The sequence below is a fragment of the Buteo buteo genome, chromosome 22, assembly GCF_964188355.1.
Source record: "Buteo buteo chromosome 22, bButBut1.hap1.1, whole genome shotgun sequence".
Classification (NCBI taxonomy): Eukaryota; Metazoa; Chordata; class Aves; order Accipitriformes; family Accipitridae; genus Buteo; species Buteo buteo.
Window position 1 is genome coordinate 5,002,929 of NC_134192.1, and position 25,860 is coordinate 5,028,788.

Genomic DNA, 25,860 nt, shown 5'->3' on the forward strand with positions numbered 1-25,860 from the left:
GAAGATGATACATACTGGCTCCCCCGAAGAAAATTTTTATTGAGGGCACTTAGCACAATTGTGGTCTTTGGTTTCAAAATCTCCTTGAATGAAATGCATTATGAAACACGTAAGCCAACAGTTGCCAATATTGAAGAACACATGCTTAGGCAAACAAAATGTCTCTAAAATACTAAACTAAGAATGAACGGTGGGAAAAAAATCTCAGTGCATTTTATAGACCAAAACTGGACTTTCCTAGTGTATTGCAAAAAACCTAAGTTTAAAAAGACTTTTTAATAATGCTACTCAAGGCAATGTTTTAATTACTATTTTACAACTAGTAATAATAAAGTTAGCATCACTTTTGAATCCTAGCAATTGAGATACATAACCAAAAAAGCAAGTGTCATTTCTTCAATACGATTCTTCCAAGTCTACAACAGGAATATCTACATAGACACAACTGTATCAATCTCTTAAAGCTGGCAGCAAAGGAGGAAGAGACTATTAACACCATACATCTGAAAGTATAAAGGAACACATGCACCTGAGAGACTGACAGTTGGGCAACTGTAACATGGATGCTGGCAGAAAAACTGGAGCGAAATGTGTAGGGCAAGTGACACTAATTTTCTTATCGCGCTACTTATATAAACACTTTACAAGTCAAAGCATTTTGCCAATTACCCAGAGGAATCATTTCAACTGCAAGTGAAACTGTGGTGCTATTTCTAGAAAGGAATTTAGAAACATGTTAACATCACACAGGAGGGGGGGGGGGGGGGGGGGGGGAAGCTTTAAACCAGAAGAATACCATAGGGATTTTCTAGCAGGCTGCAAGAGCTGTGGAAATCTTACTGCCTAGAAGAGTACTGAGGGTTTCTCTTCCACAGCTCATCTGAAATACTGGCACATCATCTATGAAACCATACAGCTCTTTGGAGAACAACATGCATAAATCCAAGCATTAAAAAAAAACAACAAAAAAACCCACAAAACTCACAGGTTTTTGGAAAATTCTCAGCCAGGCACCAATAAAAACAGGCATAATTTTCAACTTTCAAGTAACAAGAAAGTCATCATTTTCTTGATTCAAGAATATCTCCCTCAAAAGAACTGTAAATACATAAGTTAAAGACAACTATAATGATTTAATATTCCCGTCTTTCTTCCATTTTGTCACAGGACTGAAACTGCTCTAAGACAGATGTAAGAATTAAGACCACTCTCCTTAACCCTGGCAACCTTGCAAAAAAAATTTACATTTTGTTTTTGGAAGTTGAACCTTAAACTATAGATCAGAAAACAGAAGAGCCACTTGAGCAAACTTTCTCCATGTAGCTAGCCTAAGGAATGCAACAATTCTTGCTGGAAGACCAAAATAAAAGACAGCACCTGACTGATACAAATATTTTTTATGCCTATGAGCTCTTGTAGTGCAGACTGGATAGCAATCTTTAAGTTTCATCCCTATAATAGCTAAATCTGCACTTAGAGTTACTTTATCAGAAACAAAGCAATTCAACTATTCTGTCCCAGCCCCCACTAAACAAGGATACACAACATCCCACAAGGTTTTTTAAAAAGCTTTAAGCAATTTCTAAATAAAACTCACATTTATAGATTACAAAAACCATTAACTATTTTTCTATTGCAGTCCAATTTCCTCAATTACTGTATTGAAAAGCTTCACAGATCAAATTAAAAGACAGCCACCTTACTGCCTGTGGAAGAGTTCAAGAATGTTTCTTCATACCATATCACAACTTACATATCTCTGCAAGAACCACACTGCATCAGCATTCGCCCAACAGTCATGAGCTCCAGCTGCCAAAAGTAAGAACAGGCAGCTACAAAAACAACCCAAACCTGTGACAGTCATAACGTGACATTATTGGCAAACCTTAAAGCTTGCGATGATTTTGTGGAGACCTGAACTTTCTCCTAAAACAAAAGGCTTAAGAGCCTAATTCTGTTACATAATACAATTTTACAGTACCCGAATTATCACTTCTTACAAGATTTCCAAAGCTTGTATACGTACAGGAGTTTAAAGTTTGATGAGTAACATTAACTGCTTTCCCCTCCCCTGTGCTTCTTATGTGGGCTGTATACAAGTTAAACAGGTGTTGTTTTTTTCCTCTGTTACTGCGTTCATTTGAAAGTTTAAGACACAATTAATTTAGGGGTTTGTATTTTTCTAAATTTTAGTCTACACGTAAGTCTACTCTGCCAGTTACCATCTTGGCTACAGCTTTAATTTATTCTTGTTTTATCATGGCTTTTCAATAGTTAGCCAAAAAGAGATACGTCACCCCACTCCACTGCAACCCAAACTCAGAAGGCTAAGGGGAAGTTAGAGAACCCACACTGGGGAAGAAGAGATGAGACCTTCAGGTACTCCACTAAGAGAAAAGATCAGCCTCTGTATAACGTTTTATGTTATCCTAAAATATTACAAACTACTACAGAAATAGATATGCTGACTTATTTAGGACACCGTGACCTACTTTAAAAGGAAGAAACCCCAAGTATTCCCACTGACATTGCTTAGGGTTTGGGGGCTTTGGGGGGTTGTGGGGGTTTTTTTGTTTGTTTTTCTCTTCAAGAAAAATACAACTACATTACTCAGCAGTTAGTAGCCAGACAAAACCCAAGAACCTGCACATGTAACATCTTCCCGTAAATACCCATATTGTAATATTATAGTTTTTCTTGCTGAGGAAACTTGGCAATAAGGGGATTTTAAGAATTAATCTGAATAGAGTGCACAAACTGATACTCCTCCATGATCCCCGATACAACTACAGCAGCTCTCAAAGACACATTCTTGGTGAAGCTTTTTCTTGAGCAGCAATTACAAGTAATACCAGATGGTGTAGCATTTTGAATGACACAAACACACAGCGACCAAAGTGCAACTAGCAGTGTTTTGCGTTAAATCCAAGCTATGTTTTCCTTCATATTTTACTTAAATTGGAAAGTACTTGCACCGTACCTTCGAAAATACATTGTGTGAATTTTCCAGAGATTACAGTATTTAAACTAGTATCTTACCTGCTTGCATTTAATACAAGTAAGTTTTGTGTGCAAGTGAAAAAACAAGAAGTACCACGCAAAGGCTTGCAGATGTTTGAAAAGCAGCGCCTGGGTATACTCAGTGAAGATTGGAGAATGTTCATAGGGATTTTTTTTTTTTTAACCCCTTACAGAGATATTTGTGGTACCATCTTTCACACCTTTTTTTCTACCCGCCCCACCAACACGTTCCTCGATTTCAGATATCAAGTCACAACAACAAGCTTTTTGCTTGTCTTAGACCAAAGCCCGAGAAAGTGAATTACACCAAAACACAGAACTCATCTGGCACAGAAGGGAACCTTCAGGAGACTGACAGCTCTAAACGGGCTTGTATCCTCTGAACAGGCTTGTATCAAAAGATATTCAAAGGAATTTGATAGTCAAAAGGCAACCTCTATTTCTGTTATTCTCAAGAGAAAGAGTTTTTCCAGGTTACCATTTTCTTATTTTGCAAGGGTAACTTACAGTAGGTGATGTTATTTCAAGGATATTTTCAAACAATACACTACATCACCTAAGCTTCACAAGCTTTCAAACTATTGAGCAAACTGTCACCACTTTTCTAGCTTCCTGTTACATTGCCATTTCTGGACTTCAGGGTTACCTCATTAAGTCGTACTACCACAGGCAGAACACAAGACAAGATAAAATAAGGTAATGTCAAAAAGGTATCTTTAAGAAAAGAAGTTAACAGTTACCCAGTTTTAAGGCTTTTACTTGCAACACAGTAGCTGCAATATTCACTACTGTAGCTGGATTCCACTCATTCAGATCAATAACGAATGAGACGTACATTTGGTTCTTTTTAACTACCTGATCCACAGCAAAAGCTCTCACGCAAGGGGTCTGTATTAACAGACGAGTACCATAGCATGAGAAAGCCAAACTATCCTCAAACCATATAACAGAATACGCTTCTTCCAAGAGCTTGAACAGCAGACTCCCTTTGGTACCACCAACTTGAATGAGTCCTGCAGAACTACCAGCCTGCTCCCTTGACTTTGAACAAACCAGCATAAAGCTTCACGTCTTCTTCCCTCTCCCTAAAGGAAACACACATGCTTACTTCACTTTTAACAGGTGGTGAACAGGTATAGTGCACAACATACAAGGTTTGAAGCATTCAGTGAATTTCTGAGCAGTCCAACAGTAGCTTCAATTGCTATCCAGTTACTAAAACCTGAAGCAAAGCAAGACCACTGATACTTTTGTGGCTATCAAGGGTAGCCTTCTGCAACTTTTGGTATACAGAACGGCGTTTCAACGTATTAAATATATCAGCGGCAACATACTCTCAATTCTGGAGAGATGTTTTGGTCCACCCTCGCCTTTCCCTTTACTTCACTTCAAGGGTTTTTACCTCATATTCAAGAGCCGTAAGACAGAAAGCTATGATATTTCGGGAAATGTTAGAAATACTTAAGTGGCTGCACTCCACTGCACTCCACCAGACGCACAGAAGGACAGAAGAGCGCTTAAAAACGTAACTTCTCGCTCACAACAGTAAAACCACACCACTTAACCCACCTTTTCCCCAGGTGCCAGACTAACAAGCAGCACCGCTGTCTCCAGAGCACACCAGCCAAGAAGCTCTCCTCGGGAAGCGTTCACGAGGTTGGAATATTTTTGTTTCCCGGGCGCGACGGGGTGCTAGAAAGCTCCCCCCACCCCGAAAAATAAGTTTTGAAGAACAAACCAGCCAGGTTTACCACAGACACACGGGAGAAAGGCCGCCCCGGGGGCTCAAAGCGTCTGCCCGGCGGGCGAACGAACGAAGGGAGGGAGGGAGGGAGGGGGTCCGGCCGCGGAGGTCCTACTCACAGTCCAGGTGCTTCTTCTTGGGGCCCATCACCTCGTGGGTCGTCGCCTTGCAGACAGCCTTGGCGACGGCCGAGCCGGTGACGCTGTGCTGCGCCGCCGTGATGCGGTCGGTGATCGACTGCCCCGACATCGTCGGCGCGGCCCTGGCGGCGGCGGCTCCTCACCCCCTGACCTCCCCCCCGCGGACCCGCCGCGGCGGGCGGGCGGGCGGCAAGGCCGGGGCAGCGGCTCCCCCCGCGGCCGGGGAGGCGAGCGCAGCCTCCCCGGCGGGGGAAAGGGACGCCGGCAGCCCCCTCCGATGAGACGCCGGCGAGGGAGTCCTTCGCCGGGCTCCGCCTCACCGGCTCCTCTCGGCCGCAGCTCCGCCGTGCGCCGGCGACCCCTCGACACCCGGCCCCGCCGGCTACAGGCTGGCGGCCCCCGGCCCCGGCCCCGCTCCGCTCCGCTCTGCCTCCTTCCGCGGGCAGCGCTCCGGCTTTCCCTTTCACATTTACACCCCCCGCACAAAATGGCGGCGGCCGCGGCGGCGGCTGCGTCAGGTGACCGCGCCCGCCCGCCCCGCTCCGTTCCCGAGGCTCGCGCGGCCGTCGGCGGCGCGCACCGCCTCCCCCCCCCCCCCCCCCCCCCCCATCCCGCCCCGCCTCCGCGGCGGGGGCGCGCAGCGTCGTGGCGGGAAGCCACGCTCGGCGCCGCCGCGTGCCCGGCGGGGCTGCTCCGTCACGGGCGACGTCAGAGAGCGTTTGGGCCGAAAACCTGTGAAACCGCAGCGGCGGCTGCCTGGCGCTGACCTGGCTTCGAGGAGATGGGCCTCGCCGTGTTTAAAATGGCGCCAAAGAACCGGGTGGGATGGGAACCGGGAGATGGGTCCGGCCGACAAAATGGAGGGGAGGAACAAGGTGTTGGCTTGTTTGGCGTTTTCTGAGGAGCGAACGGGAGGGCGGGCGCAGCTTTTTGCCGTGTGTGACGGTGGTTTCTCTGGTATGGACACGGGCCCGTGGCAGCTGGGCCGTTAGCAGGAACACGGTTGGGAGCACCGTCAGTCAGACGTTAACGGGACCGCGCGAGGGGGTTAAACGAACAGCCTGGAAGTACCTGGGTCTGCGACTCCCCCGCCGTCCTAGCCTGGCTGTCTTCGTGCCAGCTTACTGCCTTCTAAAAAGACAAAAGAGGTTTTGTAGGGGGGTCGACCTTGCCTGGACACCAGGTGCCCACCAAGCCTCTCTGTCACTCGTCTCCTCAGCTGGACAGGAGGGAGAAAATAAGATGGAAGAGAACTCGTGGGTCAAGACAAAGGCAGTGTAATAAACCAAAAGCAAAGGCCGCGTGCGGCAGCAAAAGAAAACAAAAGATTTATTCTCTACTTCTCATCAGCAGGCGATGTCCAGCCACTTCCCGGGAAGCAGGGCTTCAGTACACGTAGCGGTTGCACTGGAAGACAAATGTCCTAATAACGAATGCCCCCCCCTTCCTCCTCCTTTCTCTGAGCTTTTCTTGCCGAGCAGATGTCATATGGTCTGGAACACCCCTTTGGTCAGTTGGGGTCAGCTGTCCTGGCTGTGTCCCCCCCCGAGACCTTGCCCACCCCCAGCCTGCTGGTGAGGGGGGACTGTTGGAGAGACAGCCTTGGTGCTGTGGAGCACTGCTCAGCAGCAGCCAGAGCACGCTGGGTTATCAACACCTTTCCAGCTACCGACACACAGCACAGCGCTAGGAGGGCTGCTAGGGGGAAAGTTAATTCCATCCCGGCCAGACCCAATGCAGTGAGGAGAAAAATGCAGCATCACTACTACTCAATCAGAACACTCAGTTTTCCCATGCCATTTCATGGACGAGTATTTTTTTAACTTCTGCATTTATAATACATTAATGTAAGTGTGAACACTCATAGAAATAGAAGACCTGTGAATTCAGCAATAGTTATTTTAGGTTACAACTTTGAAGTAAAACCACAAAAAGTAAGGAGAGTAATAAGGAGGCAGTTGAATATGAGTGTTATAAACAAAAATCTAGCAGCTTCTGACAGTCAACTCATGTTTCAGAGTGCTGATTAAAGCTTTATTGCTTACATTATCCCTAAAGTGAGATGCTCCATAAATATGTGTGCTAGACTGCCAAACACCCAACCTTCTGTTATTGCATTACATGTATAAAAGCAATAAAGTAGGAAATGTTTGCATCCACAGTACTATGTATTTCACTAATACATAAAAGTTTCCTGTCTTTTCATAATATTTGTACAACACACAGGGCATTTATTAAGTGCTTCAGTGCATTCCTTACAGGCAACTAGGTGATCACAGGGAATGAGGACTACCGATATGTCTTCTTACCAACACTTACACTACATACTTAAACCATCTTTATACCCAACATACAGATTTATACATTCTCATTAACTACTATTCCCTGTCCTTTAACAGATACATACTATTCTCCCATTCCATGGGTTTCCTCCACTCCTCCAAATGTTCAGAGGAGCAGGCTATGACTCAAGCCCCATCTTTCAAGGTGGGTGCTCAGGACAGGGGAATCAGCACGTTCGATTGTTGGGCACTGACACCAGCTTGGTTTGGGTCATCGCTGCACTCGCCCCTGGTTCCTTGCAAAACTCATTCTTCATCGGTTCAGGTCGTTCCTGCTACATTACTTCCTACACCATACGACTCACATCACAGATTATTTTTCCCCCAAGATTAACTCTCCTTGAGGCACACGCCGAGTCTCCCCATCCTTCCACATTACCCACCAAGTAGACCCAGGTCCCTGAGCAAAAACAAACGCACAAATGGGTTTGCCTTCTCCCAAGGGAGCAGCAATCCACACCACCCTCCCCAGCCACTTCCCCATGTGCGCTCTGGGGACCTTATCTCCTCCCACAGTATGTAGGGGTTTTGTCCGGGCAGGACCAGCGTGCTTAGCAGATCCTCTGGTGTTAACCAGCCAAGTGGCTTCTACTAAATTTATATCCCAATGCTTCCATGCCCCATTGCCCAACGCTCTCAACATAGTATTTAACAGACCATTATATCTCTCAATCTTTCCAGAGGCTTGTGGGTGGTAGGGGATGTGATACACCCCCTCAATGCCGTGTTTCTTGGCCCAGAAGTTTATGAGGTTATTTTGGAAATGAGTCCCGTTGCCTGATTCAATTCTTGCTGGGGTACCACGTCACCACAAAATTTGCCTTTCAAGGCCTGAGATGGTATTTCAGGCAGTGGCATGGTTTAGAGGGTATGTTTCTAGCTAACCGGTACTCGCTTCCACCACGGTGAGCATGTAGCGCTTGCCTTGGGGTGTTCATGGCAGTGGTCCAGTACAGTCAATTTGCCAGGCCTCACTGTAGCGAAAACCCAGCCACCGCTCTCTGTTCTGGGGAGACTTTACTCTCGTGGCTCGCTCGATCGCAGCACGTGTTTCACATTCATGAGTGACCTGTGTGATGTCCTCCATGGTCAGGTCCACCCCTCGATCACGAGCCCATCTGTACGTTGCATCTCTCCCTAGATGTCCCCATGTTTCATGGGCCCATCGAGCTACAAATAGCTCACCCTTACACTCCCAGCCCAGGTCCACCTGAGCCGCTTCAATTTTGACAGTCTTGTCTACTTGTTCATTGTTCCCGTGTTCTTCAGTGGGGCAGCTTTTGGGCATTTGAGCATCTACCTGACGTACCTTTGGAGTGATGTTTCCTACCCGGGCAGCGCTGTCCTGCCACAATGCAGCAGCCCAGATGGGTTTACCCCTGTGCTGCCAGCTGGACTTCTTCCACTGCTGTAGCCAGCCCCACAGGGCATTAGCCACCATCCAGGAGTCAGTATAGAGTACTGGCCACCTTTCTCGTTCAGTGATCTCTAGGGCTAGTTGGGTGGCTTTCACTTCTGCAGACTGACTTGGCTCACCTCCTCCTCCAGTGGCTTCAATGTCTTGTCGTCTGGGACTCCACACAGCAGCTTTCCACTTCTGCTAGTTTTCTACAACACGGCGGGATCCATCAGTAAACAAAGCATAATGACTTTCGTCTTCTGATAACTCATTATATGGTGGTGCCTCTCGGGCACAAGCCACCTCCTCAGGCGATGCTCCAAAATCTCTGCCTTCTGGCCAGTCCATGATCTCTTCCAGCATCCTTGGGCAGTTGGGTTCCCCCAGTCGAGCTCATTCCCAACCCGACCAAAATAAAGAGATAAGCAGTGCAGCCAACAAACTCCATGACCCGCATAGATGCTTGCCCCTTAATAACTGCTGTAACTATAGCACGCTTAATACAGAACTGCTGTTGTCTCAGGCCCCACCTTGGGTGCCACAAAGGAAGTTTTGTAGTGGGTTGACCTCGGCTGGACACCAGGTATGCACCAAGCTGCTCTGTCACTGCCCCTCCTCAGCTGGACGGTGGTGGAGAGAAAATAAGATGGAAAAGAACTCGTGGGTCAAGACAAAGGCACTTTAATAAACCAAAAGCGAAGGTTGCACGGGGAAGCAAAAGAAAACAAAAGATTTATTCTCTACTTCCCATCAGCAGGCGATGTCCAGCCACTTCCCGGGAAGCAGGGCTTCAGTACACGTAGCGGTTGCACTGGAAGACAAATGTCCTAATAACGAATGCCCCCCCCTTCCTCCTCCTTTCTCTGAGCTTTTCTTGCCGAGCAGATGTCATATGGTCTGGAACACCCCTTTGGTCAGTTGGGGTCAGCTGTCCTGGCTGTGTGTCCCCCCCCGAGACCTTGCCCACCCCCAGCCTGCTGGTGAGGGGGGACTGTTGGAGAGACAGCCTTGGTGCTGTGGAGCACTGCTCAGCAGCAGCCAGAGCGCGCTGGGTTATCAACACCTTTCCAGCTACCGACACACAGCACAGCGCTAGGAGGGCTGCTAGGGGGAAAGTTAATTCCATCCCGGCCAGACCCAATACAGGTTTAAACAGAATAATAAAGGTGAGCAGGGATGGCTCCCAAGCAGAGCTGTCTATCTTTTGATACTGTTGGAAAAAAGCACAATGGCACTGTACAAATAGTAGTGGTCCTATGATCCATGGTAGGTAATGTTGTGAATGAAGGATTTCTATAACCCTTAGGGCATAAATGCATTAAAACATGCTCACTGCTATTAAAATAGCATTGAACATTTCCTATGCTGGAAAAAGTTACAAGCTCTTTAGTCCGACTGGCAGCAGGCAATTTCTAGCTGCCTTATTTTCACCTTAAGACTTGTAGTTTCTGGGAAAAAGTGATGTTGAATCTTCAAAGCCTGAGGAAACATGAAAACAGTAAGAAAAGGAGAGATGGAAAGATTAAATATGCATTATAAATTTCCACATCTCTTAGGGCTTGTCTAAACAGGGAAGCTATTTCACAATAAGTGAGGGTGTGAGCTGAAGCACAGCAGCTATTCTGTGCTACCTCCACCCCCAGCAGGGACTCTCTTATTTTATTCTGTTTCAAAAAGCCTAAATTTCCCATAAAAGTGCCTGAGTTGAGTGTTTCCCATTGCTATGGCTCTGTCTTTACCCGATGTGCTAGCCAGGCCCAAATATGAGTTCAGATGTCCCTCTTCGGTCAGCGCGTTGACTTGCTCCAGGTTCAAGCCGTCGTGCGCGCAGCGTGGATGGCTGCGCATCGCGCCTTTCAGCACCGACGGCTGCCCGGGCTAACGCGACAAACTGAGCACAGTCTATAAAACCTGAAAGCCAATGGGTAGGAAATACAAGTCAGTATTTTATTGGCGTTCAGGCCACCTCAGCGGAGTCCTCTATAGATGTGCCTTCTTTCAGTTTAGCTCATTAATTAAAGAGGGTGCCTGTGTAATTCCTGTTCCAGACAACAAATTATGCTGGGATGGGATACTCAAAAGAATCATTCCAAATCATAAAACGTACCATAGGTGCATTTGCCGTGGTCATAAAAGCATAGGAAAATGTATTTTGGGAAGGACCACTGGAGGGCATGTGGTACAGCTGGACCTCGAAGCAGGGTTAGCCTCAACGGTGATCGGGGTGCTCAGGTCCCTGTTCAGAACAACACTGGAGATCTCCAAGGAAGGAGATTCCCCGACCTCTCTGGGCAACGTCTATGTTCATATCCGTTCTCACTCTGGTATTGTTCACATTTTTCAAGACTTATGCAGATACAAGACTATTGAAACATCTGATGTCTTATGAATGCGTTAGTGACGGAAAAGGGATTCTTGTCAGTATAGAGAGGAGGAAATCAGTGACAGGCCAATCTGGGCCGTCACCTATCCACCTTAAGAGACACATCTACATTTCTGATGCAATGCAGAACTTTATTTTGTTAGTAAGAGAGTGTGTCTGGGTGAAATTCTACACCTTTTCCATCAGGTAAGGACAAAGAAGCACACGCTACTACCCCCTAGGGCGGAGTGGCAAGGTGCGTTCATCATCCTAAATTAAAGATGTATTTACGGAGGGCTGTGCCGTGACACCATGAAGGATGCACAATTAGCTACGCAAATTGTTGCATAGAAATGTAATTCGGAGGTATGTAAATAGCTCCGAGGGAGTGCTGGAGCGATACCTTACCCACCTCTCTCCCTCAGCTCCCCGTTGCCAAATGCGTCATTGGTCCCAAGGAGACGAGGAAGCGTCAGTGTTTTTAGGGCTGAGGTTTCTCCCTTACCTCGCCCCTGCAGCATGGCAGAACGAGCCGAGGGTTCACGTGTTTTTGCCGGAGCCGTCGGAGCCTGTCCACCGCTCGCTGCCTCCGTGCTTCTGGCGGACTGCAGCACACCTCACACGGGGTAGCTGGCAGTTCTCGTCTTCACGCCGCGTCGGTACCTCTTTGTCACACTCCTTGCCTGTCTCCTCTCCTTCATCCCTTGCACCTGACAGCAGCACCTCATACAATGTAGTTTAGGTTGCTGCATCAGCAAGTCTTGCTCTTAGCCACTTTCCTGCACCTAGGGACTTGAGTTCGTATTTGTGAGGATGAAAAGCTGGAAATGAGACGTACAATCGACGTCTCATTCACCTTGCTGCCCTGTGTTTGCTGTAGGGTGAGTGATGAGGGCTTCAGAAAGGAGACAGGAATCTTAGTCCGGGCACGGATGCGTATAAATAGTGCTGGGGAGGTGGTGGCGGTGCAGGGAATGGGACGTTTCTGGGCTTCTGCCATGACTGAATGACACAGATGGTTTTCCAGGGAAATGAGTATTTCAGTAATGAGTAGTGATTGCGCTTCGGGCTGGCTGCACCTACAGCCCCGGGAATGCAAACAGTTTAGCAGCAGGTTTGTCAATAAATACCATCTGCTCGACAGCACTGAATCCAAAATATTGCAGAACCTACCTTACTGGTGGCTGTTGTTTTGCTAGATAGAGGTGAGATAAAATTCACTACTAAATATTTTTTTGTAAATACTGGGATTGTTATCTAAAAATTATAAAACTCTAAATTTAATCAGACTTGTTCAATCCCAGTTTAAACCTGGGAGAATTAAACTGTTGTCGTTGGCTTTTTTCCGGGTGGACGGTAAGGCATCTCCACAGAAGGGTGAGCTGTAAGCGAAGCTGCTTCTTGCGCAGTTTAGGACAGCGAAGCGTCTGAGAAACGCTTCGCTTCCACGGCTGCCCGCAAGGGAAGGAAACGCAGCGGTGGCGGCGGCAGAGCCGGGTTTCTGGGTGCTGCAACGGGGGCTCGAGGCTGATCTCCTGCCCCGGTCCCCGACAAGGGGTGAAGCCCTGCCCCAGCCTTTCTCTCCGCAGGGCCACCAAGAGTCTTTCCGCTTGGCTCCCTGTTTTCCACGAGTTTTGCCAAAGCAGAGTGTCTTGGGGATCTTTACTGCTGTCAGATGTGGTTGAAATTGGCTACCGGATGCGAAGGTTTCTGGGTGAGAAATAAGACATGAGCATCATCTAAAAAGCCTAAAACCAGAATGAGTTTTAGTGCTAATTCTTGCCTCAGCAGAGACGCGAGAGAAAAAAACCCCCACACTGTTGTCCAGCTTGGATTTATGAGTACCATAGCCTGCCAGTCTCTTTTAAAGACTGTCGTTTCCTTCTGTCTGAGTTGTAAAATGTGGATAAGAAGTATAGCTCCAGAACTGGGACTCTCTACGGCTAAATTCATCCAAACCTTGCATAACTGCAAAATACGGAAAGATCAGATCATGAGTCTGTCGACGGAGATTGCCTGGCTGAAACGCAGTCTTGGCGTTATGCCTGAGTTGGGTTTTTAGTGCAGGATCAGAGAGAATTTCAGGGAGAGATGGGCCTGAATAAGCAGCTCTTTAAAAGAATAATTTAAGAGAAAACTGTAGCGTAAAAATAATAAAACAAGGGAAAAAAGTGAAGATGCAAAGGAAGATGAGTGCTGAGGAGTGGAGTTCACGGCTCACCTTCTATGTGGAAGGAGAGAAGTGACGTACAGGGGGGAATCATGAAAGAGATGGGGGAAAGAGAAAAGTTTGCTAGGGGAGTAAACCATAGAAGATCCTTTTTTTAATGGAGCTTGTGTATTTTTGTGTGAAGCTGGAACAGATCCACTTAACCTTTAGGTTTCACTGACATCAGTAAAGTTTCTGAAACGTACAGAGCGGCAGACAAATCTGGCCCTGAAAATGGCGAGAGAGAAATTGGTTGGAGGAAATTTACTCTTAGAAGAAATTGTATCTGCAGCTGCCTGCCCGTGTATTGAGCTTAACACAAAAAAAATGGATCATTATTTTTTCCGAGAAGTTTTATGACTGATATTATGCATCATAAGGAGCAAGTAAGAAATAAAAAAGGCTGCAGTAAAAATAATGACCTTTATCTGCACTTTCTTCCTACATCTTCTCCATGTAGTCTAATATCTGGTATGGCTTCTGGAATAAAGGAGGGGGGATTTCTGCTTCCAGAAATCAGGCCAATGCTCAGAAAGCTAAAACGTGTCTCCATTGAAAACCTTGGCACCAGGAGACACTGCAAGACGGGAGAGGCAATGCCGAGAGGAGCTCGCAGCCCTTCCAGAACGGTGACCGTGTTCCCGCAGCCGGGAACAGCCGCAGCTCCCGGGGGAGATTCAGCTCAGCGCAGCGGTGCCCGTCAACGCCGTAAGCCCTGCTCGACTCATCTTGTATTGATCCCAGATAAAGCCCTTTCCTCCAGGACGATCGAGACACCCTGAGGTGCCATCAGGTTTGCTTCAGGGCTGGTTTGGGAGCCCACAAGCTGCACAAAATCAGATATCACCCCTGAGGCATTCAAGCCCCTTTTCCAAGCGCCCTGCAGACGTGAAATTCGTGCTCAGCAGTGTATGACCGGCAAAAGCCACACGTCGTTTTTTTTTTTCACATCTCCCGTCACATGAGGATAAGTCATGCTTCCTCTGCCCCTTCCTTCCAGCCAGCTCCCGGCGAGGAGCGGAGGTTTGGGGCAGGGCTCGGTGCCGGCAGCCCTCTCCCTCTCAGCCATCCCCAACTTCTGCCTCTCCAACTGCTGCTGCAGTTTGAACTTTTAAATTGCTGACGCTGTATAGGGAAGGGAGAAAAGAAAGAGGAAAAGAAAGAAGGGGAAGGAAAAAAAAAAAATCCACCAAATAATCTGGAGTTATGCCACAGTTGCAAAAGTGCTGGGAGGCAGAAAGGCAGGAGCCCCGCAGCTGGCTGCTGCCCCTGCCCTTAGACTAATCGTATTCCCTGCAGGTGTGTTGCTGTCAATAGTGACATATAGGAGAAGATTTCTGTATTATTTCTGAAATCCTTCCTTGTAAAAGAGTTTCTGTTTTGCGAAGAAGCTGTTCTGATTCTTACTGCTGAGCATGTAACCAAGGTTCATGAAAGTCCCCTTTCTTTGGCTTCTCTGCTTGATGTTACAATTCAGTATTTTTTTTTAAAAAGAGAAATTCAGTGTTGTTTTTTTTAAAGAGAAAACAAAATAAATACTACAATATGATGTAATTGGTGTAATATAATTACTTTAACCTGTTCCAGCTTGGTCTGCTACTTTATGAGTAGGTTTATGAGAAAAGCAGGAGCTGAGTGAGGAATCTCATGCAAATTCAGGATCCAAAGTTTAGGCTTGGAAGATTAGTCTTGGTTTAAGAGGCGGGGGGCAGGGCAGAGCTCTGTTTTGGCTTTGGGGCTGTCCCAGGACAAGCCTTGTTTATTTGCCAGAACCCTGTATGTGTGTGCGCATGTGTACGTACATGTGAGCGGTTTTGATACGGACCGTCACTGCCGATATTAGCAGAGACCTAATGAACCGTAGTTGTCTGACAAAACGGTGACATGGCTAGCCCTGCTCCAAACATTTCGGAGGGATTGGGTTGACAGCTGACCAACGGATTAATCCGTTCTGTTTCCATCACCTTGGCATTTATTTCAGGGGGTCTCTCCATGAGAGGCTATTCGGGGCATTTAGACAAGGATGCCATGCAGGTGCTGCAGCCGTACGCCTGGGGCTGATTTTTGGCTGTGCTGGCCGTAACTGGTGATGTTTTGGAAATTTTTCCAAGCAGGAGAGCGGAGCCCGGTTTGTCGTGGGCTGCGAACCACTCCTGGCCATCCACAGCGAGCTGGGGCCCACCGGTTTGAAAAAGTCCAGTTTTCAGAGCAGAGCAGCCCACGTTGCCCCTCAGAGCAGGAGAGAAAGGGGCAGAAATGCAATTTGTGCTTTAAAGCAATCTGTAGATGGAGGATTTTTACTTTTGGCAGCAATGTCAGCATTTTGGATGCCTGTTTGCTTTCTGGCTGTGCTTAGAGGTAAGATTTGAAGCTTGGAGGACCCTTGGTCAGGACCAGGAGAGCCGTTCCCTGCTCTAACACTGATCATTTTAACCACAGACTCAATAACCCTGGAGAAGCAAGAAAGCTCAAATCATCAGCCTAACAAAATTATACAAATTGTGGACCAAAAAGGATCTGCAGTGTTTCCGTCCCTGCCAAGGAAGAGGAGTGTACCTGGTTTTGGGAAGAAGGCTTTGGGGCAGGAGCACCGGTTGGGCTGTGCCATGGCAACGGAGCAGCACAGCCTCCAAACCCATATAACACTGCCAGTGGAAAACAATCTTGTATTAAAATCAGCTTAAAGCAGTCCTGGAAATTACAGCCCAGTGGGCATTAGTTTCGTACCAAATAAATGAATGGGAACAAAAAAATGACGATAAACATGAGACATTTGGGTAAGCATGAATAAATAGGGACAAAGCTGCAGAAGCCCATAAAGGAAAATCTTCCATCTCAAAACGTATAAAATTCCTTGAGTGTGTCAGTGAAACAAGATAAGGGCAAACCAGCACATACCTTTTATCTAGCCTTGCGAAAAAAAAAAGAAAAAGAAGAAGAAAAAGACATGGACAAATGAGCTAAGGCACTTGTGAAATGCCCTCAAGGCATCTCACTGTGTTACTAGGTGCTCACAAACCTCTGAAAAGCTGATCCTGAAAGGGAGAAATGGAAGTAGATGCAAACAGTAGAGAGTTACAAGTGTTTTGAAACCAAAATGCTTATTTGAATTACCTGTCACTGCTGATGGAACAAGCCCTAAGTCAACGTCATTGAAACACAGTGGATTCAAAATTATCCAGGAGCTGAAATTTTTTTATACAAGACTAGTTTTTTTATACAAGCTAAAATGAACCCAATCAAGATACTGGCAACACTAAGAATTTAACCAAACCTGGGGGGGGTCACAAAGGTAGCTGAGAACATCTAGAGACAGATGAGGGGCTGGTCATGGTGGGAGAAGGAGCCGGAGCTGGTGCCGCAGAGCGTGCTGTGGGATGGGATGGATGGGATGGGATGGATGGGATGTCCCTCTGTACGCAGCCTGCATTTCCCTCTTGTCCTTTTATCTGGTTTTATGGCAAAATCCTGCATCTAACAAGCAGCCCATGTGCCACAGAACTAATGAATTAACTAGTAAATAACTTTCTATGGGTTTGTGCCTGGGGACTGACAGACTGAGTTCTCCAAGGCTGCAGCACAACCCTGTTGCTTATAAGACATCAGAGAAGCCACACATTGCGACTGTCCTAACCACAGGAAAAGCTTTAATGGGAGTTCGTGCTTCATTAAACGCCAGTGAATCCACATGAGAGAGAAAACTTGACTAAAGAGTGGATTTTCTGGTGTCTAATAAGGCACAAGCTCCCCTTAAGGTTTTTCCCAGGTTTTAATTCATTCTGTTGCCTCTCTCTTTTCTCAGCCTGATTACCTGTTCTCACAAAATTTGCAAGACTGTAATATTTTCCAGACATTCACTCCTTCTTTTGAGGGAGGGGATGGATGGAGTGTGACCTTACAGGAAAACAAATTGAAAATCAGATCCCATCAGCCTGGCAGGGACGGGAGAAGCTGCCGTGCCTACCGTGCAGATGACAGAGCCGTGCGTGGTATTTTTAGAAAGTCGGCCAAGCAGACAGTGCCGTGTTCCTTTCTGGGCTCTCGCCTTCTTTTTACACAAGCCATCGTCATCCCAGAGGTCAGAACGGGTGTACAAAATATCAGCAGTAAAATAGCTGGTTTGGGCACAGGTACGTCAGGCAGTGCCCCGTGCTCCGTACGCAGCCAGCACAAGGTTGCTTTGGCTGCTGAAAGCCCCGTGGCTGATTTTTACGCACATTTGCAAAGTGTGAAACACGTACACGTTACCAGCACGAGCCCATGCGCACGTCTCGCTCTCAGCAAGCATGGTTTTATTTTACCTTTCGTTGTGGTAAGTTAAAACTAAAGCTTTCATTAGCTGTTCATGATGTTATTACTTTACCTCTTAACTGTGGCCAGTTATGGATTAGCTTTTGCATTACAATCCATTGCTTTGGCTCCTGTTTTATTTTGAAGTATTAAAGTTGCGCAGGCTGAAGGTGTGTGCAGGCAACAACAGAGACATTTATGTGCTGAAAAGCCGCTTGCTGTTTTCTCCAGCTATGCCATTGTGCCTATTCAACGGTGTCACCTCTTACTATACGTCTCACCATCCCTACACCCTTAAACATCGCACCACGACTGCAGTCCTGTTTTTGCAAGAGTTCCCCTTCTGCCTATAAAAACAATCAGCGAAAATGGAAAGTGAGTGCTGGTAACCCCTAATGCATCCCCACTACTGACAGCGTTTTTTATCTGCTGAATGCAAATATGTGATTTAACATGCAAGCACACACACAGTTTCTTATTGATGGATGGAGTTTCTGTTCCTCCCACGGCGCTGGGGTCGGTAGTACAGGGCGATGCACTCGTAGGCGCTGAAGGGAACTGGGCTCTGCGGTGCTGTGCAAGGGGGGGGCCACGTCTGCGGCCATCCCTGCGGCTGACAGAAGATGCGCCGGAGGAGGCGATGGAAAAACTCCAGCCGATTTGGTCCAGACATCACTTTCTCCTCCGGGACGGCAGCTGAGAAGGCCGTGGGGCTGCGGGGGCTGCCGGGCAGACAGGGGTGGGTGCTTATTGCGGGCACCCTCGGTCAAAACGTCCTTCACAGCCGGGGTGGGTTGATGGCTGGTGCCCAACAGGGTCACGGATTGGGAGCAGGAGGCGACGGGCCACCCTCATCCCAAGGTTAGCTATGACGGGTGCCGTGTTCCTGAGGGGACGGGTATCGCCGTGTCCGGCTGCCGGGAGCACCACCCTCGGCGAGGTGTCCGGGGTTTGCGGTCCAACGACCGCAAAAGTCCGTGTGCCACGGGGTGAGAGCAGCCGCGTGAACGCGGGCGGCTTGTCTGCCTGCTTCAGAAGGGAAAAAGCGGTAAAGATAACAAGAACGGGGACTGCAAAGCCTCCTGCACGCAAAACTGATAGCGCCGGGAAGCGGAGTCCCACGGCGCGGGTCGGACCCCCCACCTTAAAGCCGCTGGGTGTTGGCGGGTTCCCACCCCGAGGGTCGGGCACACGAACGCGGAGCAGCCCCGCGCCTGGGCACAGCCTGATACCGCCGGCTGCGTTATCTCCCCGGGACAAGGAGCCCAGGGCACCGGAGGGGAGATATTTGTCCCGAGGCCGAGCCGTGTTTCCATTCCAGCTCATCCCGCTGCGTGCCCGAATGCTCCGACAGCGGCAGCCGCGCTGCTCGCGGTCGGGAGCTGCAGGGTCGGTGCCAACAACCCCATCGCGGCGCAGCACCGACCGGTACGCTGGTACCCATTTCTGGCAAGACCGATGTCGCAATAAATCCTACAGGCGACACGTGAGTGGGTATGAGTCAAGTCTGGCCGCCCTCATCTGCTGACCTGGTTGGGGAACAGAAGCAAAATCATTACAGGTGGCACGACGGCCGAATTCCGTAACCCGTAGCTCACCTTAATCTTCCAAAGACGGTGATATGGGTCTACACAAAGGGTATGCAGAGAGCAGGGCCAATTCTGCCCTTGGGATTTCGACGGGGGATTTCGGCAGGGCGGTAGTCACGCGGCTGGAAGCGGGAGGCTGCGCTGCCAGCTTTGTCTTAATGGACCATTAAACCCCAATGCCAGGAGCCACGACGTGGGCTCGGACCTGCAAGACATTGAGAGCGGGAGAGAGCACTTTTCCAATAGCAATAAAATAAAAATATCAAAATAGAAAGTTGTTTTCTGTTCCCCCCGCTGTGCGGCTGACAACAGAAGTCGCCGCGGCTGGTCGTGCTTTGCAGCATCCCTGTCACAGCCCACGCCATCGGCGGCGGCGGTCACGTCTGCCACGGGGCAGCCCTGCACGGGAGGAGAGGACGGGGAAAACAAATATTTTCCTCTCCCTTTCCCCAGCACAGAGAGCTGCCGGCGCACACACAGCCTCCCAGGTTTTGGTGTGCACGGGCACAGTGGAAAAGGCACCGGATAGGGAGGCAGAAACCGAAATGGGAACTCTGGGCTCCCAGCAGGAATGATGTGGCTCCAGTCCGGCCCCCGCACACCTCCGAGTCCCAGCGGGAGACAGATGTTTTGTGCTTCCCAGCAATATATACATATACATATAGATGCCCTCAAGCTCTCTCTCTATACACACTATATAGACATAAATAGTTTTTATACAGATATAGGTGTCTTTGGTTTTCAATTCCAGTACATGCTATTGCATTGGCAGCCCCTCAGGATCGGGGGGTCTTTTTCAGATGGGTTGTGAAGTGAAGAACAAGCACGTGGGGAAGGCATCTGGCAGCTGGAGGCACGGGGCAGCGTCCCGGCGAGGAGGAGGCGAGCCCTGTTTGCCGGCCGGCCTCGAGCTCTCTCCTACATGTCTAACTCGGTGTTACAGAAGAAAAACTCACACCAGAAACCCTGGATTACTTTGGTAAATCCAAGAGTTGGGCTTTTTGGTGTTGGCAGAAGCGGGCCGGACCTCGGCAGCAGGCTGGGAACGGGCAACCCCAGGCAGCGACTTCTTCGGTCAATTTAGCATCAGCCAAAACAGCACTTGGACTGATTTCATTAGCAATGAGTTGATGAAAAATGCCCTTTTGTGAAAAGAAATCCAGGTGAATTGCTTTTACTTGAGGGTCTGAGTCCTGGATTTCCTCTCAGCTTTGCGCTAGGCTGCAGCAATTACTGCTGGGCTCGTTTCCCTCTCCTGCAGGCACGCGCGAAAGCGGGCAGAAAGAGAGCGAGAAGAATACAGCTGAACTTCACCCACTTTCAGTACCATCCTTGACAAAATGTGGTCTGTGGCAAGAGCATTTTGTTTACTTTTCTAAAAAATGCCTTCGTCAGCACGGAGGCGTAACATCTGTTTGGAGACTTCCATGAAAATGACTCTGAACAACAGCTAGAGATTGACCACTTCCCCCTGAAAGCTTTCACGAGCCGAGATGGAAGACCAGCCTTTAAGGAGGCAGCGGTGGCGGTTCCTCTTCTCTGCCTTGACAGCAGCAGAGATTCGTTTCGAGGTTACCTGCGGCCCCCAGATCTTGGCACTGGCTCTCCCCTCTGACTTTGCCTTGTGATATTTCCTGAGGCTGGTTATTAAAAGAAAAGCAATCACGGCACAAAGTAGATCCCATGGCAACTGGAAATCTTTACGAGGGCCGTTCGCTAGCACCGAGCGCCTTCTTTCACCAAAGCAGTTTCCCTTTTTTCCCTTTTTTTGTTTGGGGCGACAGCTGCGGGGCCATGCAGGATGTGAACAGCAGATAAGGAGAAGCTCTCGACCTTTTGAACGACAGCTATTTGAATGCTTTCCAAGGCGAAATAAGAGGTAACGTTTTGGGATGTGGAAGTTGTACTCCCCTGAGCTCCCACCCGCTCAGCTACAGATGACTTTGGACACCTTGTGCACACCCTAAAGCTTCTGCCAACCTCCTACGAAAGTGTGATTGAATATTCTGGAGGCTCCTGGGCTGTAATTTCCCTGTGGAAGCAGCAGCGGGGTATTGGGCACAGCAGGGTAGGGCTTCTTCTGCCCAGCACCATCTCACCCTGTGCCTAGTAGGTTTTCTCGCTGGGTTTCTCCCCGCCTGCCCTGACCTTGGCCCTTTGTACCGCGCCGGCTGGCGCAGAGGGGAAGCGAGCACTGCCCGGGAAGTGGCCAGATTACGGTTAGACAAACAGGTTGCTCAACCCTGAGTTAGAGTTACGGATCCCATCTCACGCCCACCGCTGCTCCGCCGCGCTGGGAAGCCTTTGCGTCAACGTTTTCCAGGCAGAGGACTCCGCTTGGCTGCAGTGCAAGTGTCAGCGTTATCAGGGAAATCCGATTTTTAAGTCTTTTCTGACCTTTCAGAATTGCATGGGGGATATCGGGAAAGCACGCCCCGACTGCTGCCGAGATACAGTATTTGTAGCCAAGACCTCCAGATGAGCATGATTTTTTCTGCCTCCTCCTGAGGCTGCAGGTTTCCCTCCCCCAGGTGCAAGGCTGAGACTCTCCCCTGGGTGCTTAGGAAGGGTGCAAGCAGACGGGTGCATTTTCCTCTTGACCCATGCAGCAAAATGAGCTCGCACAGGGCTTTCAAGGTAAAGTGACAGCTTATGTGTTTGTCAAACAAAGCCAATGCCCCCCTACCGAGAGCTGGTGGGCACACAGAGCCGTGTCCCCATGGCCAGGCGTGGGCTCCGTGCCCCCGGACGGCCGGACCTGCCAAGCTTTTCCCCGGCAGAAGGACCTCGGGGGTTTCCTTATGCCACGGAGCTCCTTGAACCTGCCGCTTCCCTGGCAAGCGGGATCAAAGGCACCCGTAGGAAAAATAACCCTGAAAAACACAAGAGGTGATTCAGAGCTGTTCTCTCTTTCTGCTTGTAGACTCTTTGGATACGGTGTCTGCAGGGCTGGGACACACCTGCTTTTCTGCCTGTAAAGGTTATTTTCCTCATCTGTCTTGCAGCAGCTTGGGGACCTGCCGGCACGGGTCAGGGTCTGCTCTCTGGGATGCTGAAGAGACCCCGAGGGTGATTCTGTCCGCGTCCGCCTCCTCCGGAGCAGCACAAGTCAGAGAGCTAAAGAGCGATGCAAAGAGCTAATGAACGATGCTCCGCTGCCTTACCTGGCACATTTTATTCGCTGCTACAGAATAATGCAATGCAGGTATACTGTTCTGAATGAGAATGTCTGTTTCTAGAAAAGATGTAGGCTTTGTACTAGCCTGTAAAGCTGAATTTAGGGTTGTTCACCTTAACCTTTTCTATGCAGTGTCTCTCGCACCGGATTGAAAGGAACCTCATGGATAAGGCTGCTCTTTTTGCTCCAAACTCCTGCACATCTCTGTTTCTCACCTCCTCCTGATATAGACCAGCCATTCTGTCTCCTCCCTCTACTTTTTCAAAGAACAGCTGCCGTCAGCAGTTAGCAAAAGCTCATTAGGAGGATTAACATTAAGCTGCCAATGGAAAAAAATGGTGCTTTCGCTTAGATGTTTCCATTTTTGCAGCCACAAGGGTATAGGCTACCATACCTGATGGACTAACACCAAAACAGCCCTTTCTGCCCCCTTGATCCAGAGAGGCTGGAGGTAAATAACAACATTAAAGCAGTTTTTGAGCCAGCCCAGCTGCAGGTTGTGGAGGGAGTAACGGAGTGGTCACTAGTGAGAGGAGCACAGGGAAATGGGCAAGTCTGCAATAGAAATAAAGCTGTTTGATGACCCTTGTGTATCATTTAACAGTCAGAGCTGTTTAGAGAAAAGCCAAGTCTGGAGAGGTGTATGGATGGTAAAAGATGCTTTTGTGCTATATATAAACATGGAAAAAAAAATTTACCAACATTTCTGGAGTTATTCCAAATTTTCATTTTGTGCAAAAGTCAGACTCTGGATGTGTTGGTTGTGGAAATCCATCTTTTTTTTGTCTCCCTGTCATTTTTACTTTGCATGTCGTGCAAGTTTGCTCTAGAGCTGTCCCTGGCTGCATCACTCAGCTCCGCCTGGGAAGAGCCCGAGCCCCCCATCGCCGTCCTCCTCCGCGTGCGCACGTTCCTTGTGCTGACCAGGCAGAACAGGACGGATTTCCTTCGGTGGCATTTCCTGATGATTTCTGACTAACGGTGGAGGAAGTCAAACTAAAGAAATGATGAATCTTCCATTTTTTATTTTAAAAAAACACTTTAAAAATGACACCTTTTATTTTTGAACTGTAAACAGCCCACCCACTACCCTGCTGACTTCCTCATCTCCGTGGATAAAATATACACCAAGGCCCAGGTACCTTTTCTGCTGGGAAGCCCTTACCCTTTTTGGGGAGCTTCATTTGGCAGCGTCAGTACATCGGGCTTGCTCAGCGCCTTGAAGTAAATAGCTCCCAGTCTGAAAGAACGTACCCCAAGACGTGAATGACGGAGGGCTGCCAAGGGCAAATCTCTCAGCCTCTGCCAGTCTGGATTTTTGGGGCCCTGGGGGGTTTGGTGGGGTGTCAGCCTGTTTGGCAGGAGCAGCAGCAGTGGAAGAAGGTGGGAGAGGGTCGGTCTGTCCCGGCAGCCCTCCCGGGGCTGCCCGCACCCGGGCACAGCCACGGCGGGATAACGTAGTCCCTGGTGGGGCATGTCCCAAAGCACTTCAGTTTTGAAGGGGAACAGGTCAGTGTCTCTGGAACACCGGCTGTTGGAGGGGATCTTGGCTGGATGCCCCGTGGTGAAGGCACCCAAATCCCTGTAGGACTCCTGTTGGAAATCTTGGCTCCCTTTGCCTGGCAAGCCTGGCTGCTTCCCTAAAGGTGTGTTAATACAAAACAGAGAGACTAAAGAGTTACCGAGACCTCAGAGATTTTATGAATCCTTTTATTGCTCAATCCTCCATCTCTCACTGTAGACGAATTGTCTCTCTCAGGCTGTACAAAAGGTCGCACTGAAAGCTCATCCTGAACTTTGGTCTGGAAACCTAAAGGCAAAAGCTATGTTTGCCTTCTGGCATCTCCTGCAGGGCTGGCAGACACCTGCCGGCGCTGCCTTCATTTGATGTTTTGCCTTTTTCATCATCCCGTAACTCTACAAAACACTCCGTGCCTTCCCACAGACAGCCGAGGCGCTTGAGAGCGGCATCCTCCTGGGGTGGGCGGCAGAACTGCTGCTTTTGTGTGAGGGATCTGTAGTTTTTTTTTTTTCCTTGGGGGGAAAACTACAGAGCAGGTCTTCCCTGTTCCTCTGTGCTGTTCATGTGGGGAAGGAAGCTAAGGAACAACAGCAGCAGTAGCAAAACCAAGCGTCTCTAGATAGCGGCATAGTCAGAGGCACTTCCAAGTAGCTGAGCTCCCGGACAAAGCACTCAGCATTTTTGAATGAAGAAGCAAATCAAACTGCAACAACAACCACCGCAAACACATGCAAGGAAACCACCCCCAAATTGCTTTAAGCCCTGAAGCCCTCGAGGAGAGCCCACCAGCCGAGCGAGGGCTTTTCAGGCTCTTACACAGCGATGAATTTGCCAACGCCGAGATCCCTGAGCTGTCAGAGCGGGGCACGTTGGGGCTGTATAACAATGAGCTTATGCTAAAACTGGCTGTGAAAGGAAAATCAAATATCAAAGTAGAACAAAACAGGACAATGAATGAAAGGGTGGGTCGCTCCCTGCTCGGTCCTGCATTACAAGAGGGCCCGGGATCAGCTCCCCAGGTGGGAAGGGGCTCAGCCTCCAGACCCGTCCTTTGTGTTTAAGCACTGGATGCGGTGCTGCTGACACCCAGTGCGCTCCTATAAATATGTATAACCCGCAGAGCAAAGTCCCTCTGCACTCTCTGCCCTAAACAACTGGAAGAGGAGCTTTAGGTGCTGTTTGATGGGGAAATGCAGAACTTAAGACCTGTCAGAACACAGCGTGCAGCCTGCTTCAGCTGCTGGCGAAAGGGCAGGACTACGAGTCCGCAGAGCCAGGTGCCTTCTCTGCTGCTGTCACCAGTCCTGGGGGAGACGCTGTCCCTCAAAGCACGCATGAAAAATCAGAAATGAAGTACAGGTCCCTTCGCCAAAGCTCTTGGAGATCTACTGGAGAGAAATGAGATGTCACCAGTGTGGCCCGAGACCTGTATCCTTGCACTAATACGGTCCCCAGCATGGACACAATTACACAGGAATGCCCATTTTTAAGGTAGTGCTCTATTGAGCATCTCAGGCTAAAAAAGACCAAAGCAATTGCACTCTTAACCAAAAGAGCTAGAGAGGCAAAAAGCAGTGGGGCGATAGGGATTTACTGCCTTTTTGGAGGGGTTTGTGTTTCACGCCCCGTGAAGATGACCTGGGTTTGGTAACCGGCTGGCTTTTTGCTTCAGAGAAATGTTTTACATGGTTTGAAACTGTGGATGCGATTAGATGGGCTAACCTTTACCAAGTGCTTACAGTCATACTTTTTGCTGTCAGGTTTTTCCCCTTATTTAGTTTAATCTAATCACCAAAGTACTTTGCACAGAGGCGTGAGAAGTCTGAGAGCTTCCCGACTTTTGTGCAGCCTCGCGCTGCTTCGTTTCAGCACCGTTTACTCCCAGAACCCAATTCCTTGATCGCAAGCTCCGAGGGCGCTGGATCCCGCCGGCCGGGCTTTCCCTGCCTGCGGGGATGCTCTGGGTGCTGGGACCCTCCGTGACAAGCACCTCTGCTGCACCACGACACCCACGGAGGGGACGTGCCGGGCCGTTGCGGCAGGGACGGCGGTGGTTTTGGCACG

The 25,860-nt window shown here is 48.9% G+C and overlaps 1 protein-coding gene across 4 annotated transcripts in view; it reads right to left on the minus strand.

Annotated features, from left to right (window-relative positions):
• Window positions 1-5,388, minus strand: part of LOC142043356 (phosphatidylinositol-binding clathrin assembly protein-like) — a 33,998-nt gene extending 28,610 nt beyond the window's left edge. Inside the window, exon 1 of one of the 4 annotated variants that reach the window (XM_075054471.1) lies at window positions 4,885-5,388. In XM_075054471.1, coding sequence (XP_074910572.1) covers window positions 4,885-5,014 — 130 coding nt within the window. In that variant the 5' untranslated portion in view covers window positions 5,015-5,388. Of the gene's footprint in view, window positions 1-4,590; window positions 4,667-4,884 lie in introns of those variants that run through there. The other 3 variants (XM_075054472.1, XM_075054475.1, XM_075054474.1) reach the window with 3 other exon arrangements.
• Between the last annotated feature and the right edge of the window lie 20,472 nt (window positions 5,389-25,860).